General features: G+C 36.9%; 1 protein-coding gene across 1 annotated transcript; it reads left to right on the plus strand.

Annotated features, from left to right (window-relative positions):
* The first annotated feature begins 2,065 nt into the window (after positions 1 to 2,065).
* On the plus strand, positions 2,066 to 3,013 carry LOC126063748 (olfactory receptor 8K3-like). The gene has a single exon (XM_049862140.1). The coding sequence runs from the start codon at positions 2,066 to 2,068 to the stop codon at positions 3,011 to 3,013; it is 948 nt and encodes a 315-aa protein (XP_049718097.1).
* Positions 3,014 to 20,186: the final 17,173 nt, after the last annotated feature.

The raw sequence follows: 20,186 nt of genomic DNA on the forward strand, positions 1-20,186 counted from the left end.
TCAAGTCAAGAGTTTTTTTTTTTACCTTAAACTGCCATCCTCACCCTTCTCTGGCATTTTTTTTTTTTTAATCTGTGGTATATTAGGGATATGTATATACATTTTAATTTAAATATATTTGTCTTTATGTGAATTATGTACTATATAATAGCTTAAGCTAGAAGATTTCTTTATCCAAATGGAATTTTTAAATGAAATTTCATTATTATATAAAATCAATGACTTAGACCTCACTTTCTCCCCATTTGTTCAAAATTCCTCCCACTATCTTAGATGATTCCATGACAAAATATATCTGATTTGTTACAAACAACTTAGTATATGTTAGTTATAGTAAAAGTGCTCCTAGGGTAGGACTTATTTTAAGTAAATTTATATTCAAAGACACTCCTGTTAAGGTGACCCTTACTCAATAGTGACCCCCTAGGTTTTCTAAGGCTGTAAATAACTATGGAAGCAGACTGTCACATCTTTCTTCCATGGAGCCACAGGTGGTTTTGAACTGCAGAACTTTAGGTAAGCAATCCATCAACTTATACTAAAATATATTAAGTAAAGTGGAAGATGTATCATCCAGAAGATTGGCACACTGATGGTCCAATTTTAGTCATGGAGTGAGTATCAGGGAGAGAAGGGCTGGGCTCAGTTACATGGATTACACACTACTCAACCTAGTCATCATCATCATAACCCTGACGTAGAAGCTAGGTCACACTAGAAGAATTTATGTATACATAAGTAAAGAAACCTCCTTTCAGGTAACTTATTATCATGAGTTTAAAAACAACAACAACAGTATATACTTGATATTTGAGACTTATATCCGATACCTTAAATGCATTGAAATATTTAATTCTCATTTATTTTTCCAACAACTCTGAAGGGAAGTGGTCATTTTGCAGATGTGAAAAAGGAAGTATCTTTTTCTATAACCCACAAGTGGAGATATAACAGAGACAGTGTATGCATGGGTCTAGCACCTGGAATATTTCCCTGTATAAAGACAGATAATCCCCACCATGACCGATTAGATTGTCTTTGTTAATCATGTGTTCAATACTTGTCAAGTGTGTTGTTTCAGTCTATAGCAACCGTGGTACAAGGGCTTTTAAACACATTTTGTGAATTTGCACTTTAAAATTCTTTTTAATGAAATAGACATTTGTATTATAATTTTGTAAATGTCATTATGTAATAGTCATTACATAAATGAAGAAAGAAAATTTAGTAATCATCCATATATCTACCACTGAAAACTTTTAACTTTTTAAGATTTTTGTTTCATGTATATGTATGTATTAAAATTTAAAAAAATGAAACTCGTTGCCATCAAGTTCATTCCGACTAAGAGAGACAATAGAGGACAGAATAGAACTGCCACATAGGTTTTGCAAGGAGAGGCTGGTAGATTCAAAAAGTCAAATTTTGGTTATCAGCCAAGCTCTTAACCACTGCTCCACCAGGAATCCCATCTATGTACATGAATATACATGTGTATATATATATATGTATTGTGTGTATGCATGCATGCATGCATGTATATGTATACATATATGTACATCTAAGTCTACATTATCACATACTTACACCTATGTCTTTATCTGTGTCTATCTCTACCTCTATGTTTACCACAGGGTTTCTCAACTTCGGCCATAGTGACATCTTGGACTGGAAATTTTCTTATTGTGTGGAGTTAACCTGGATATAGTAGAATGTTTAGTAACACGCCAGGCTTCCATTAAATACCAGTAGTACCCTTCTCCTAGTTGTGACATCCAAAATGTCTCAGGCATTGACAAATATTTTTGGGGAGCAAATTTTACCCAACTGATAACAAGTTAGATTTCTCTTTCTTTCCCTCTTTCCCTCTCTATCTGTATCTTCATATGCCTATGCCTTATTTGTGGGAGGTGGGTTTAATTTCAAATTACTATACTAGAAAGTGTGAATTTATCTTATTCATTTAAAATATTGCTTTTCTATAATAAAAATATACCAGTTGATGCTATATGAAACCTATTGACTATGCTGATGTCTCTACCCAGAATAGGTTTCCTGGTAGAAGATGGACAAACACAATCTAACAGTGCTGAATGAATTCATTCTGACTGGAATCACGAACCGCCCAGAGCTGCAGGCTCCATTGTTCGGGCTGTTCCTCATCATCTACATGATCTCAGTAGTGGGCAACTTGGGCATCATCATCCTCACCAAGATGGACTCCAGGCTACAAACTCCCATGTACTTTTTTCTCAGACACCTGGCCATCACTGATCTTGGTTATTCAACAGCTGTTGGGCCCAAAATGCTAGTCAATTTTGTTGTGGATGAAAACACAATCTCCTATTATTTTTGTGGTACGCAGCTAGCTTTCTTTCTCTTGTTCATAAATGGTGAACTTTTTATCCTGTCAGCAATGTCCTATGACCGCTATGTGGCCATCTGTAACCCTTTTCTCTACACAGTCATCGTGTCACAAAGGGTGTGTCAGGCCCTGGTGGCAATCCTCTATCTTTATTGCACATTTGCTTCTCTTCTAGTTACCATAAAGATTTTTAATTTATCATTCTGTGGCCACAATGCCATCAGTCATTTCTACTGTGACACTAATCCCTTGTTATTTTTGCTCTGCTCAAGTAAACATGAAATTCAATTGATCACTATCATCTTAGCATCAATTGATTTGATTACATCCCTTTTAATAGTTCTTGTTTCTTACCTGTTCGTTTTTGTGGCCATTCTCAGGATGAACTCAGCTGTGGGGAGGCACAAGGCCTTCTCCACCTGTGGATCCCACCTGACCGTGGTGGTTCTGTTCTATGGGACTTTAATCTTTATGTACATGCAGCCCAAGTCCAGTCATTCCTTTGACACTGATAAAGTGGCTTCCATATTTTACATCCTGGTTATTCCCATGTTGAATCCCTTAATTTATAGCTTGAGGAACAAAGATGTAAAATATTCCCTTCATAGAGCATGGAAAAAAATATGCAACATCTTTTCTACAGTTTGATGCACCACGTGGTTCCTATAAATTACATGATTGGCTTCAAGCCTTGTCTGTGTGCCTCCATAGGTTGTAGTGAGCACAAATATATTCCACATATATTTATAAATATCCTATGTGTCACTCACTCTTCTAAATGCATTGATGAACAAAAGAGTAAAAACCTTTGCCTTTCTTGAAGTGAAGAGGTCCATCACAAATATAATAATTAAATTTTATAGTAGAGAAGAATGCGTTGGGGCCCTGGTGGTGCAGTGATTAAATCGTTTGGCTGCTAACTGAAAGGTCAGCCTCCAGCAGCTTGCTTGCCACCCCCCTTAGCTTTACATTAGAATCCTGGTTCCCCTCTTTTAACTGCTACCCAAACTAGAGGAAATTGGCAGAAACTGCTTTAGATGCCATGTCGACATTCAGGATAACCTTTTAAACCTCACACGTAGTAAATTCTCCATCTCTGGGAGGGATTTAACCACCGTATTCTGAACACAGGATGCATGAAGTTACGTTGAAACCACAATGCACCTAAGTAATTGCTGTTGCTGTTGTAACTTGTATGAATTTCCGAACTTGTAATCCCCTTAAAAGTAACCTTTTGCCTCACTCTCACTGAGCAGTCTTGGCAACATCAGCCCCAACTCTTTCTTCCCTTGCACAATGAAATAAACGTGCCTTTCTACGCTCCCACTTTAGCCTCTGGTTTACTGGATGAGACAAGTCATGCTGAATGGGACCAGGGATTTCCACAGCAACACGAGCACATCCAGGTAATAATACCTCATACTTATTGACTGGTGTATCATTGTCATTCTTCAAGGTTTAATTAATTTAATTTTCACATCAACTCTGTGAGGCAGGTTCTATTAATGTTTACATATTTTTGATGATAAAATGGAGGTTCAGAGAGCATAAATAAATTACTCAAGTTCAGCTTGCAAATGATAAATAAATAGACCAAGTTCAGAGTGGTCTTAAGCATTACAGTCAAGTTTCAAACATGGTCTAGCTCCAGGTTCCAGGTTCCAGTTTCCAGGTTCCAGGTTCCAGATTCATAGCAGCTGGTCTAAATAACTTCTTAATGTCAATTTTCTGCATTAATGATGTCATCCCTGAGATAACAGAGAATATCAGGTTAGAAGAAGAGAAATAGCAGTGGGGATAATAAAATAGTGAATATCCAGGACAATGCCTGGGAGAGAATATAAATTCAATAGAGACAATAAATTAATAAATTGACACAGCAAGCTAATTGATTCATTTGGGTGCATGAATTGTTCAAACTAAACAGTGGAAAACCATCATAGTATGAATGCAAGTCATAGTCTGGGCAGGTTTAAAATGAACGTCCAGTGGCGGGTATCGGGAATTATCACAAAGTAGTAAGGATCAGGAGCCATGGTGACACACTGGTTCCAGCTCAGCTGCGAACCCAGAAGTCAGCAGTTAGAACCCACCAGCATCTCTTTGAAACCCTAGGGGGCAGTTGTATTCTGTCTGTAGGGTTGCTAGGAGTCAGAATTGACTGGATGGCATGGGTTTGGTTTTTGGTTTAGTAAGGAAGATGTTAAAAATAAATAAACAAGGAAATTCCCATTTTAAGAAATGATTTTTGGACTTTTGCCTCGAAAAGTTCGCCACCTTTTAAAAGTAAAGATAGGATTGATGTTACTTCTTTAAAACAGGAGGTCTGTGAGAAGATTTATTCCCCATCATCTTATGCTTCCTGGACTTTCTTACTGTGTGAACTTGAATTTTGAGGATATGAATTTAAGGATAAGGGATTGCCAAATATGTTAACTTTGATTTGGCTGAGCTATTGAACCTGTGAGAGCCACCAGGCTCCACTACTGGACTTTTATTTTTTCGGATTCTTTAAAAAAAAAAAAATTAAAACCTGTTCGTGAGCAAATGTTTGAGTGATACATTTACTTATTGAGTGCTTCATTACGTTTCTGGGAGAAGAATTTCTAGATAATACAATGATGAGAGACAGAAGCACTACATGCAATTGTGAAGGTTGGGCACCATGGAGTTCTATGGGTTCCCATTTATATAGCCTAGGATGTGAAAGAACCAGCTGTAAATGTGCAATATATTGGCTATTGCCAAGATTAATGTAAACATCCAAGAGCTTCCCATCGCGGCAATCACACATACCCAAAGGAAAACACATAACTCGTTGATATCCATCAACTCAAAGAAAATAATTTTCTCTAATCCACTTATATAGTTTTTTATCGAAGGAGCTCCTGAAAATAAGAAAGATAGTGAAAGAGGGAGAGAGAGAGAGAATGATAAGGAAATACTGAAGAGCTTGATATACAAGTTAAACATTATTAGAGTTATAATAAGAAATAATCTGTGATTCATTAAGATATTTAATGATCCCCAATAATCGTAATATTTGTTATTGTTTTACAGTGTCTGGAGTTGATACTGATCACAGAAACTCCATGAACAACAGAACAAAAGAGTGCCTAATCCTGCACTACTTCACGATCATTGCTATATTTGAGCCCATTGTTGCAGACACTGTGTCAATCCATCTCACTGTCTTCCTGTTTTTAATTGACTCTGTACTATACCAACCATGATGTCCTTCTCCAAGGACTGAACCCTCCCACCAAGTGTCAAATATTATCTGCATATAATTTCTCTATTAGAGAAAGTTACCATCAAGCAGAGGGGGCTGAGGGATTGACAATTTGGTACTACACTATATTGCTGGATTCCTTGGAGAAAGAGTAAACTGGTGGAGAGGTGAAGAAAAATGCTGAGGTAGGGAAGTATCAATTGTCAAGTTACAGGAAGAGTGATATTCTAATTTCCAGCATATGTGAATGGCACATGTTAGAAATGTGGGGGGCCTGCCCTTAACTACAACATGTGGTGTTTCTCCCAGTTTCCAGTGTGTCATAATCTAGTAGAAGTTGATCTCATAATTACAGCCAGTCTTACCTATACACAATGGAAACTAACAACTGTAACAAAGCTGTATTGTCTCCTTGATGAGATAAATAAAAATACTTAGCATGGTATTATATTACTTAAATACCACCAAACGTTCACAATATATGAAATAACATCAAAGTATAAGTTCAGATGTACCTACTATTTACATAATTATTAACTCAATATATTAGTTTATTACTTGGAGCAATAGAAATTAGTCAACCATAGAGTAGGCAACCTCCATGTGTCCGAAGATCATTCAAAAATGGCTGCAGCAGTATATCAACAGGGAACTTCCAGAAATTTAGGCTGGTTTCAGAAGAGGACATGGAACCAGAGATATCATTCCTGATGTCAGATGAATCCTGGCTGAAAGCAGAGAAAACCAGAAGGATGTTTTCCTGAGTTTTATTGATTACGCAAAGGCATTTGACTATGTGAATCATAACAAATTATGGATAACATTACGAAGAATGGGAATTGCAGAACACTTATTCGTGCTCATGAGGAACCTTTACATAGATCAAGAGGCAGTTGTTCGGACAGAACAAGGGGATACTGATTGGTTTAAAGTCAGGAAAGGTGTACATCAGGGTTCTTATTCTTTCACCATACCTATTCAACCTGTATGCAGAACAAATAATCTGAGAGGTTGGACTATATGAAGAAGAACAGGGCTTCAGGATTGGAGGAAGACTCATTAACAACCTGCATTATACAGATGACACAACCTTCCTTGCTGAAAGTGAAGAGGACTTAAAGCACTTACTTATGGAGATCAAAGACCACAGCCTTCAGTTTGGATTGCACCTCAACATAAAGAAAACAAAAATCCTCACAACTGGACCAATGAGCAACATCATGATAAACAGAGAAAAGATTGAAGTTGTCAAGGATTTCATTTTACAGGGATCCACAATCAATGGCCATGGAAACGGGAGTCAAGAAATCAAAAGACGTATTGCATTTGGTAAATCAGCTGCAAAGGACCTTTTTAAAGTGTTGAAGAGCAAAGATGTCACCTTGAAGACGAAGGTGCACCTGACCCAAGCCACGGTATTTTCAATTGCATCACACACACGTGAAAGCTGGACAATGAATAAGGAAGACTGAAGAAAAATTGACGACTTTGAATTGTGGTGTTGGCGAAGACTATTGAACATACCATGGACTGCCAAAAGAATGAACAAATCTGTCTTGGGAGAAGTACAACCAGAATGCTCCTTAGAAGCTAGGATGGTGAAACGGCATCTTACATACTTTGGACATGTTGTCAGGAGGGATTGTTCCCTGGAGAAGGACATCATGCTTGGCAGAGAACAGGGTCAGCGGAAAAGCGGAAGACCCTCAATGAGCTGGATTGACACAGTGGCTGCAACAATAAGCTCAAGCATAACAAAGATGGTAAGGATGGCTGAGGACCAGGCAGTGTTTCATTCTGTTTTGCATGGGGTTGCTACAGGTCAGAGCCAACTCGATGGCACCTAACAACAACAACAACAACAAAGAGAGTAGGCAAAATAAAAATTCAACATTTATTCTCTCATAGAAATTGTTTTCATTTTAAAACTCACGTTTTTATGGAACTTTTCAATTACCATCACAACAAATTGATTCTATGGATACTGTGCACTTATATAAAATAATTGATACAGAAATAAAAAAATAAGAATTTTTTCAAGGCTTTATTTTTTTCAAAGTCATTAAATTTTCATGATTATTCTAACCATAAAGACATTGAATACCTACTCGAGTAAGCATGGGTTCTACATCTTTATACATGGATATGTCTTTTATTTCAAATCTAGAAAGTCAAATTGGCTTTTTGTTGTCACTTTTAATTTTTAAATCCTTTTATTGAGAAATTTACTATAAAATTTACTCACATGTCTTGAATTTCAGCTTGAGAAACGTCGAACATGTCCTTTCCTTTTGGTTTTTAAACTCCAGGTCTTAGCACATTTCATTATAAAACTGTAATTTGTCTTCTTGAGCCTCCGCTTGAAATATTCTGTTCATCTCTTCAACTTTACTATTTCTTCTTTTGCTTTAGCTACGCTACATTCAAGAACAAATGTCAGAGTATCTCTCGACATTCATTTGGTTTTCTTTTTCTTTCTTGTCTTTTAATGATCTTTTGATTTCTTCAGGTTTCATGTCCTTGACAGCATCGAAATTTGACTAATCCGTGGTCAGTAGTGTTCAGTGTGACAAATCAATTTTTGGTCTGATCTTAGGTAGGATATATTCAAGGTCATATTTTGGGTGTTGTGGGCTTGCTCTATTTTCTTCAGCTTCTACTTGTACTTGTATATGAGCAATTGATTGTCAGTTCCACAGTTGGTTCCTGGCTTTGTTTTGACTGATGATACTAAGCTTCTCCATCATCTCTTTCCACAGTTGCAGTCGATTTGATTCCTATGTATTCTTTCTGGCAAGGTCGACATATATAGTCTCCATTTCTTTTGTTGAAAAAAGTTATTTGTAATAAAGAATTCATTGGTTTTGCAATATTTGAACATGCAATCTCTGGTGTCGTTTCTATCACCAAGGCCATATTTTCCATCTATTGATCCTTCTTTTTTTTTCCAACTTTTACATTTGGATAACTAATAATTAGCAACAGATGTTGATTGCAATTTTGATGAACTCAGACTTCAAAGTTGATAAAATCTTCAATATCCTCATCTTGGCGTTGGTTGAATAAATCTGAATAATAGTAGTATTAACTGGTCTTTTTTGGCATATGAATATTATCATATCACTGATAGCATTGTACCTCATGATAGGTCTTGGAATGATTTTTTTTTTTTTTTTTTTTTTTTGATGATGAGTTTGATGCCATTGCTTTTCAATTTGTCATTCTGGCATAGCATACCACATGACTGTATGTTTCAAAATGGTCAATACCATTCCATCTCAGCTCACTAATGCCTAGGATATCCATCTTTGTGTGTTCCATTTCATTTCTTACAACTTCCAATTATCTGGGATTCATATTTCATACAATCTATGTTCAATTATTATTGGATATTTGTAGCTGTTTCTTCTCATTTTGAGTCATGCCAATGAAATAGAATATCTTAATCTAATAAAATAAAATAACAGAGAAGACTCAAACAAGCAATTTACAATAAAAGGAGAGTTGGAGTGGTTAATTACTCTCCTTGAGGTTAAAAAAAAAAAAATTCTACAAACAAGGTGGTGCCAAGGTGTTGGATTAGTCAGATGCTTCCTAAGGTCCCTCTTAACAACAAAGACCTGAAAAAACAAGTGAATCAATAAAAAAACAAGTGAGTCAATAATACATGACAATCTAGGAGACCTGAACATCAAAGACAAGTTTAAGGAGTTGTACTGAGTGGCTGAGATAGGGAGAGACAGTTCAGAAGAAGCAAGAATTTTCCAGAACTGACCTGGCCAGCACCTTGCATTCTAGATGAGCTGGCTAGCTTGGGCTGAGGCAAGCAATTGTGTTAGGGATGCATTTTTCAAATCAGGAGTAACAGATTGGCAGAGAGTCTGTTCAAACCTCTGGAACCATGGAGAAGCAGTTCTGAACGGGCAAAAGATAGGTACAGGCATCTAACGTACCGAGTGGCTCAAAAATCCCTTCCCCTCCTTGGGAAGTACCTCTCTCCCATTTACCTACTCCCTCCCCTCTCTGCTCTGGTTCCTGGCCTAGTGTCAGTGATCGCTGAGCTCTGTGGGCTAGAAGTATGACCTAAAGATTGTCCTGAACCATTCTCCTAGCTTTGGAGTATGAATAAATTAGCAAGCAGGAAAAAAACAATCTGCCAGCTCCCCTAAGCTGGGAATTCAGGGCACCACAGTCCCTTTGCCTAGGAACAGGCATAAGGGGTCCTCGAATGCCTTTCACTACTTCCTGGACCCATGTGGGCCCATTTCAACACCATAGACACTCATTAGCCCAGTAAAACAGAGTATATACCTGAAGCCTATTTTCAACTGCAACAGCTAAGAAGAGTGGCAGATTCATGACATTTGATACTACTCTGCCTTTTAAGCAGGGTCCTCATCTACCCACATCGGGTCTGAGGACTGGTGGCTCCACCCATATCACCCAGCCACCTGTGGAGGTGTCTGACAATAAGTGTTTCTTCTCAGTCCCTATGGCCAACAGTGTTGGGTGCCCAAAGTCCAACTGCAAAAGCCTCCTACCTACCCACTCTAGGGAACAGAAACATACCTGTAGATAACTGTCTACAGGACAGCTGTCAACCCCCTGCCTTCCCCCTACAACAGCCAGATACTTAGGTCTACTCCCATCACTCCTGCATGTCTAGGACTGTAGGTGAGAGCCTGCAAGGCACACTTGGTGAATGACTGACCTGGTCACCTAAGCTGAATCAACACAAGAAAAGTAAAAGGACTCCTGGTTTCACCTTCCTAGTAACAGCTCTAACCACCTGACGACAGCACATGAGAGTTTTAAAGACACCAGTAATCAAAGCAGCTTACAAGACAAGCCTATTTGGACATATCAAAAAACAAACAAACAAACAAACAAACTAAGACACAGTAAGTAAACATTAAATAAATAAATATAATAACTTATGGAGATAATAGTCAATAGCAAATGACATAAAGAGGCAGATCATGATGGCTTCAGCAAGCTACCAAAACAAAAAACAAAGAAACCTCCCAGAGGAAGATAACTTCTTGGAATTACTGGCAGTAGAATTCAAAAGATTAATGCACAGAGCTATTCGAGAGATCAAGAAGGAGACTATGCAAAATGCAGAAAAAGCCAAGGAACACACAGACAAAGCAACAGAGGAACTTAAGAAGGTTATACAAAAGCAAAATGACAAAATTAAGGCTGCAAGAATCCACAGAGAGATATCAAACAGAAATCCAAAAGATTAGCTAAAGAATTTCAGAATTAGACAACTCAGTTGTAAGTCATAACACCAAAATTGAGGCAATGGAAGGCAGAATTAGTGAGACTGAAGACAAAGCATTTGACACCAAATTATCTGAGGAAAAATCAGATAAAAGAATTAAAAAAAAATGAAGAAACCCTAAGAATTATGTGGGACTCTATCAAGAGAAATAACCTATGATTGTTTGGGACACCAGAACAGGGGGAATAACAGAAAATATAGATAGAATTTGTTGACGATTTGTTGACAGAAAACTTTCCTGATATCATGAAACATGAGAAGATATCTATCCAAGAAGCTCAGAGAACTCCCAAACAGGGTAAATCACAAAAGAAAGTCACTAAGAAATATCATAATCAAACTTGCCAAAACCAAAGATAAGGAGAGCATTTTAAGAGCGGCTTGGGATAAACAAAAAGTCATCTATAAAGGAGAGTTAATAAGACCAAGCTCTGAATACTCAGTGGAAATCCTGCAGGCAAGAAGACAATGAGATGACGTATAAAGACTTAAGGGGGAAAAAAAAAAAATTACAAGCCAAGAATTATATATCCAGCAAAACTATCTCTCAAATTTGATGGCAAAATTGGGCAATTCAGAATAAACAGAGCTTTAGGGAATTTGTAAAAACCATACCAAGATTACAAGAAATACCTAAAGGGAATCCTCTGGTTGGAAAATCAGATAACAACCCAAGATTAGATAACCCAAGATTAGATAACAACATCAGATAACGACCCAAGATTAGAACACAGGTCAGAACAACCAGATATCACCTGAGATAGGGAACTCACAAAAATAAATCCAAGCTAAAGTGCTGAAAATAGGGAAAGCAGAGATGTCAATATGTAAAAAATGACAACATTAAAACAAAAAAGACGGGCTAAATAATGTAGTTATAGAACTATCATATGGAGAGGAATTCAAAGTTAATATTAGAAATAAAAGATTGTTTTAAACATTAGAAAAATAGAGGTAAATATTAAAGTTACCACAAAGGAAATTAATAATCCTGCACATCAAAATAAAAAACAAGAAAAACATAAAGACCAGCAAATACAAAATCAACAGCAACAAAAAAGATGAAAAGAAAATACACAAAGAAAAAATGACTAAGCAAAGTAAGTGGAATAAAGAAACTGTCAATAAACAAGAACGAAAAGTGTACATGAAAATGGCCGCACTAAACTCACACCAATCTGTAATTGCAATGAATATAATGGACTAAATGCACCAATAAAGAGATAGAGAGTTGCAGAAGGGATAAAAAATACATGGTCCATCTATATGCTGCCTACAAGAGACATACCTTAGATACAAAGATACAAACTAAAACTCAAAGGATGGGAAAAAAAATTCAATTAAACATCAATCAAAAAAGAGCAGTAGCAGCAACATTAATATTTGACAAAACAGACTTGAAAGCAAAATCCACCACAAAGGATAAGGAAGGATACTATACAATGATTAAAGGGTCAATACACAAGGAGGACATAACCATAATAAATATTTATGCATTGAATGGCAGGATTCCAAAATACATAAAACAAACTCTAACAGCTTTGAAAAGAGAAATAGACAGCTCCACAATAATGGTAGGACACCTCACGCTGTTTTTGGTGAAGGACAGAACATCCAGAAAAAGCTCAATAAAGACAAAGAAGATCTAAATGCCGTAATGAACCAGCTTGATCTCATAGACATATACAGAATACTGCACCCAACAGCAGCCAAGTACAATTTCTTTTCCAACCCACGTGGAACATTCTCCAGAACAGACCACATATTAGGCCACAAAGCAAGCCTTAACAGAATCCAAAACACCAAAATTTTACAAAGCATCTTTTCTGACTATAAAGTCATAAACGTAGAAATCAATAACAGAAAAAGCAAGGAAAAAAAAGGCATAGAAACTGAACAACACCTTTCTCCAAAACTACTGGGCTCTAGAAGAAATTAAGGAATGAATAAAGAAATTCACAAAACCAAGTGCAAATGAAAATGCATCCTACCAGAAGCTTTGGGACACAGAGAAAGCAGTGCTTAAAGGTCAGTTGATAGCAATGAATGCATACAACCAGAAGGAAAAAAGGGACGAAATCAAAATATTAATCCTACAACATGAACAAATGGAAAGAGATCAGCAAGAGGAGCCCACATGAACCAGAAGAATGGAAATAATAAAAATTAGAGTAGAAATAAAAGAGAGACTAGAAAAACAATTGAAAGAGTTAACAATATCAAAATCTGTTTCTTTGAAAAGGTCAACAAAATCGATAAACCTCTGGCCAAACTGACAGAAGAACAACAGAAGAGGAAGTGTGACCAATCGCCAATCTGACACAAAGGGTCCTTGTCATTTCCCAAGTAAGAATAAATGTGAAAGACAAACTTTATCTTCAGCAAGCTTTATTCTGGTTGAGTCAAGCAAAAAGAGTCAGCAGAGGAGTACGCCTTTCGAAAAGACTGACTCAAAAAAGGGAAGCAAGGCTAGGGCTTCTGTGGGTTCGGTGGAGACAATAGAGTAATGAATATTTAGTGGGCTTCTTTCAAGGGTTGGGTATTTCTCAGAATGGCAGAGCATGTTAATTAGGTTGCGGGTGAATCTAGAATCTAAGATGGAACCCGCTGATAGTCAAGATGGCGTCATGTATTATGGGACATAATGCAAGTGCACTGATCTTTGGCACTAGATTGCCATCTCTGTAGGGCAAGGAAGGTTAAAAAGCTGCCCCACTTTGTTCTTCTGTCCATGAGGGAGCCTGTAAAGGGGGAGGGTAAAAAAAAAAAATCTAAGAAGGAGATAGTAATTCACTGGTTGTTTCAAACTTATGTCATGTTCCCAGGGTGTGGTTCCTGTTTACCCAACTTCTAGGTGGTAATCTTTTAACAGCTCTTTTGTTCTGCCAGCACGGTTAACCCTATCTGTCTCAGAAGAAAATAACTCAAATAAGAAATGAGATGAACACTATCACAACAGACCCAACTAAAATGAAAAGAATCATAACAGAATACTACAAAAAATTTTACTCCAATAAAGTTGAAGATCTAGAGGAAGTAAGCAAATTTCAAAAAACACACTACCTACCTAAACTAACACAAGCAGAGGCAGAAAAACTGAATGAACCTATAACAAAAGAAGAGACGGAGAGGTAATTAAAAAACTCCTTACCGAGAAAAAAAAAAAAAGCCCCTGCCCTGACAGGTTCCCTGGAGGATTCTACCCAACTCTCAGCCAAGAGTTAACATCGTGCTACTGGATGCAGTGCAGAGCATGCCGCAGTGTGAAGCAAGGTCTGCTGCCTTATTTTTGTTTTGCTGAATTTTCTCAAATTTGGTCAATATGAGTGTACAGTATATTTTGATCAAGACCTATAGTTTGAATTCATCATTTTGATTCTTCTACTTGAAAGAAGCAAAAGGAGATAATCCCAAATTTGGATTATGGTGTATTTGTAGTGTGTGAGCTGCAATATGTACCATTTTATATATTTGTTATGATTTCTGGACATCATTGCTCCATATTCCCTCCAAATTTTCCATGCATATTTTCTTATTTTTGTGCTTTTAAAACTCAAAAAGTTTGTAATGAGAAAAAATAAAGTAAATTTTAGATAAACTAAGGTTGCCCATTAAAAAAAAAAAAATTCAACCTGGGTTTTAGGTCAGGACCATACAAGGAAGGGTTATGGTGTTTCCAAGTGTAGAAAACTGGAGAACACATAAGAAAAAAAGAATTCATTGATAAAGAGAATATCAAAATGGAAATTTAAATTTAGAATACCCCCGATCCCCAGTCAAGTCCAAATGGCTTGATCGGGAAATTCTATTAAGTATTTAAGGAAAAAGAACTAGCCAGTTCTTTATGAACTCTTCCAGAAAACTGAAGAAGAGTGTGTATTTCCATTTTCTATACAAGGATAGCTTTACTCTGATATCAAAAGTAGGCAAAAGTATTAAAAAAAAAAAGAAGAAAACAGCAGAGGGTATATGTGAAAAACTTTTAAAAAATTTAAAGGAATTGTGTCCGGAAACATGTAAAGAGAATAATGCAGCAAATTAGGTGTGCCCCAAGAATGCAGAGTTGGTCTTTAAAGACCAAGTAATGACATTCACCATTAAAACTAATTAGAAATGAAAATAAAGCCACATAAATAGATGTAGAAAAACATTTTCAATGTCCCAATATTGTGATAAAATTTTAATTAAATTAATACTGAAGGTGATCCAACAGATTGTGGAAATTATCTAACAAAATCATTAATATCACACACAAATAAAATTTTGCTAAAGATCATTCAAAAGTGGTTGTAGCAGTGCATCAACAAGGATTTTCAACCTGGCTTCAGAAGAGAACATGGAACATGGAATGAGTGATATCATTGCTCATGTCATGATGGATCATGGGTAAAAGCCGAGAATAGCAGAAAGATGTTTACCTGTGTTTTAATGACTATGCAAAGGCATTTGACTACGTGAATCATAACAAATTATGAGTAACATTGAGACAAATAAGAACTCCAGAACATGTAATTGTGCTAATGAGAAACATGTTCTTACACCAAGAGGCGGTAGTTTGAACAGAAAAAGAGTACAATGCATGGTTTAAAGTGAAGAACGGTGTGTATCAGGGTTGAATCCTTTCACCATACTTTTTCAATCTATATGGTGAGCAAGTAATCCATGAAGCTGGATTACATGAAGAAGAACAGGGCATTAGGATTGGAGGAAGACACATTAACAACCTGCATTATGCAGGTGGCACAATCTTTCTTGCTGAAAGTGAAGAGGACTTGAAACACTTATTGATGGAGATCAAAGACCACAGCCTTCAGCTTGAATTACGCTTCAACATGAAAAACACAAAAATCCTCATAACAGGCCCAATAAGCAACATCATGATAAACAGAGAAAAGATTGAAGTTGTCAAGGATTTCATTTTACTTGAATCCACACTCAACATCCAAGGAAGCAACAGTTAAGAAATCAACAGACACTTTGCATTGAGCAAATTGGATGCAAACGATCTCTTTAAAGCGTTGAAGAGCAAAGATGTCACTTTAAGGACTAAAGTGTGCCTGACCCAACACATGGTATTTTCAATTGCCTCATATGCATGTGAAAGCTGGACGATGAATAAAGAAGACCAAAGAAGAATTGATGCCTTTGAACTGGTGTTTTGGGGGAGAATATTGAATATACATCGGTCTGTCATGTGAATGAACAAATCTGTCTTGAAGAAGTACAACCAGAATGCTCCTTGCAAGCAAAGATGGCAAGACTTCTTCTAATGCAGTTTGGACATGTTATCAGGAAGGATCAGTCCCTGGAGAAGGACATCATGCTTGGTAGAGGGTCTACAATAAAAACAGAAAACCCTCAATGAGATGGATTGGCACAGTGCCTGCAACAATGGGCTCAAGCATAACAACAATGGTGAGGATGGCACAAGACCAGCCAGTGTTTTTTTCTGTTGTACATAGAGTAAGAACCAACTCAAAGGCACCTAACAACAGCAACAAGAAAGTAGTGGGTCGGTGAAGAAAAGGAAGTCCATCAATGAGATGCACTGACACAGTGGCTTGAAGGATGCACTCAGGCAAAACAATGATTGTGAGAATAGTGCAGGACCAAGCAGTGTTTCATTCTGTTGTACATCGGGTCACCAGGAATTGGAACCGACTCAACTGGTAACTAACCACAACTAATGACAATATGAACAAGGAACTTTTTCAAACTGATAAAGGGCCTCCGTGATCAACCTACAGCTGCCATCACGCATGGTACGAAAGATTGAATAAATTCTCAGGGAGACCAGGAACACAATATGTAAATCTACCCTTGCCAAGTCTATTAGACATTTTAGTGGATGTTCTAGAAAATACAAGGCAATAAAAAATAAATAAATAGAAAACATTCAGATTGCAAAGGAAGAGGTAAAACTCTTTTTACTGATAGAAGAAAATTTTTTTATGTATAAAATCTAATATAGCCTACAATAGAATTACAGTATTAAAAAGTTAACTTAGCTTTTCTTTGTGAATTTGCTTTAAGGTTAGTGGTCAATTTAAAAAAAAGTCTGTCTGAATTTTGTCTGAATTTTAAGTTGTTGTTTTTTTTTATTATACAGGTACAGTTGGGGATTTCTTAGGTATAACACTAGTAATGGATTGAATTATGTAACCCCAAAATATGTTTCAACTTGGCTAGGGCCAGGATTCCCAGTATAATGTCCTTGTCCAACATTTTGTGATCTTATGTGATTATTCTATGTGCCGTAAATCCTAACCTATATGATGTTAATGAGGCAGGATTAGAGGCAGCAATGTTAATAAGGAAGAACTCAAACAGGATTAGGATGTATTGTGAGTGAATCTCTTTAGAGATACAAAAGAGTGAAATGAGCAGAAAGGTGTAGGACCTCATGCCACCAAGAAAATGTCACCACTAATTGAGAAAATCCTTTGGACCAGGGATCCAGTAGCTGAGAATTTCCTAGATCAGGAGAAGGTTGATGACAAGGATTTTTCCCCAGAACCAATAGAGAAAGAAAACTTTCCCCTGGAGCTGGTGTCCTGAACTTGAATTTCTAGATTCCTGAACTGTGAGATGGCTTGGAATCCACTCCATACCAAAGGGTAAACAGTGAGAGACTCATAGTGACTCAAAAGACAGTGGAAATGCCCCAAGTGTTGCCTAGGCTGTAATCTTTATGGATGCAGAGGACCAGGTCTTTTCTCCCCGTAATGGCTTGTGGGTTTAAAGTTACAAATTTTCATTTAGTTGTGAGTGCTGAAAAAATTATGTATATATATATATACATATATATCTATCACAAATAAGCAAAAAAAAAAAAAAGCATGAATGGATACATTATGAATATCTAAAATGGCAAAGTGCACTGAAAGGATTTATAGCATGATAAATGTATATTCATAATAAAACATTATACATAAAATATCACACTTTACAATGTGTGACAGTTAGGTTCTGTGTCAACTTGGCTAGGCCATGATTCTCAGTGGTATGGCAGTTCTATGATGTTGTGATCATCTCCATGATGGCATCTGCTGTGAGTAGCAATCAGTTGACGCCTGTGGCCTGCATGGAATAGAAGTAGACGTTCTACCAAGGTTCGTTGGCTTTTTCTCACTCTGGATCCTGCAATAGGCTCCTGTTTTTCTGACCTCCGGTTCTTAGGAATTGAACCAGTAGCTTGCCTGCAGTCTTGCTTTTAGATCTTGGGATTCTTCGATCTTCCCAGCCTGTGAGCAAGAGCCCTGCTCTCTGACCTGCAGATGTTCTATTAGCCAGCCCCTGCAGCTACATAAATCAGGTGAAGCCTCTATTCTCACCCACAGACTTAGGGCATTCCAGCTTCTGCTTCTACAGCCACGTGAGCCATTCCCTTGATATAAATCTCTCTCTATGTATATTTATATGCTCTACTGGTTTTGCTTCTCTGAAGAACTCAGCCTAAGACACAAGGGTAATATTGCTATGGTTGAGCATATATGAAGCACAGCCAAATATGTATGAAGGTGAGAAAGATGTTTTGGGATGAAGATTGGACAGAATGGAAAATGATAAAATATTGAAATGTAATAAAAGAAAATTAAAGAAACAAGCAAAAATCCTAAGCAGACTATGATGGCAATTGACCACGGAACGAGAAGCAAATGCAACATTTCTGTTCCTGAGGTCAAAAACAAAGCTAACAAACAAACGAACCCTGAACAATAACCATAACAGCAACAATAACAGCAGCAAACAAGGAATTGATGCCTAACATGTGTTTTTTTTTTTTTTTTTTAATGTGGGCAAGGCATTACTTTTATTCCATTTAAGTCTTTTAAATAATATAATAAGAAAGTGTTTAAGCACATCTTCATTTTGTCATCTATTTGAAGAGACCGCTGTAGAAATGAGGAATACTGACAGATCGGATTTATAAGTACAATGGTTTAATCTAGGGGCCTGGGTGGTAAAAATGGAAAGTCAACAAAGAGTAAAAGGTAAGAATGTATGAAATAGATAAATACTGATATGTATACACACTATATGATTGAAAACTTGCTCACTGATGAATACAAATTGTCCTGGACAATTAACAGTCAACCCCTAGATAGTTTGTTAAGCTTTTAAGTGGTTCGGGACAAATCAACAAATTGCTTGGCATCTCCTCAGGGAGAATCTCCACGGGTTAAAAAAAAATCCGTAAATTTGTCTCTCTATGTCGTGTTAAGAAACACATGGGAGAGTCAAGACAGAGACTTCATTACAGGTAAAAAGATAGACTATTTCTATATTTTAGCAATACCCAGAATGTTTCAGTGACACTTGCAGGGTCCCACCTTTATTCAATGGCAAAGTCATTGGAAAACAGTAGGATTTCTGAGTGAGTCCTGTGTGCATTCTACTTTTGAATAGTGCCTGAGGCTAGGATCTCTCCCCTTTTCTGTAATTTTTTTTTCAAATATTCACACTTTGTTTCAGAGGCTAAATGCTCATAAGCATCTATGAAATATTATCGTTATATGGCTAAATAATATTTTACTTTGTATAAATAATTATATGAATAAAAAAGAAACAAAGAATCAAAGACAGAAAAAAAAAGAAGTCCTGGAGTCAGTTTTGCCGCACAGCTACCCTGTTTGTATCTGAGAACAGTGCTCCATAGGTTTTTCAACGGTTGCGACTTTCAGAAGTAGATCTTTCTTTCCTTCCAAGGCACCTCAGAGTGGACTCGATCCCGCAAACTTTCAGTTTGTAGCTGAGTGCTTAACTATCTGCGCCATCCAAGTGGCCTAATTATGTGAATAATAGAGCACAAAGGTGAAAGTAAAGGAAGCATATAGAGCCTTAAAAACTACTCTGGCAGAATTCTGAAGCTGCAGGTATTCAGTCTCCAATGTTGATGTCCTTCAAAATCCTTAGTTATGTAATGGCTCTAGGCTCTTTTTATGTCTCTCTCAAGTGTAATTTAATATTTAATATGTATTTAAATAACTGTGTAAAAACAAATCTGTTGCCATTGAGTTGATTCTGACTCCTAGTGACCCTACAGGACAGAGTAGAACTGCCCCCATAGAGTTTCCAAGGAGCGCCTGTAGGATTTGAATTCCTGACCTTTAGGTTAGCAGCCGTAGCATTTAACCACAAAGCCAGCAGAGTTTCCATAATAATTTGGTGCTGTCGGTGGAGCTCCAGAGCTGTTGAGAGGAACTCCCCTTACTGTCCTTTACCTTATAGGAAAAGCAGTACTTACCAATGTAAGAACTTTTTTTCTTCATCCTTTCATCATTGCAGCTAAACAAGATTTA

Source organism: Elephas maximus, chromosome 20 (genome assembly GCF_024166365.1).
Source record: "Elephas maximus indicus isolate mEleMax1 chromosome 20, mEleMax1 primary haplotype, whole genome shotgun sequence".
NCBI lineage: Eukaryota > Metazoa > Chordata > Mammalia > Proboscidea > Elephantidae > Elephas > Elephas maximus.

Coding starts and splice junctions, on each gene's coding strand:
- LOC126063748 (XM_049862140.1), top strand. CDS start 2,066: ATGGACAAACACAATCTAACAGTGCTGAATGAATTCATTCTGACTGGA.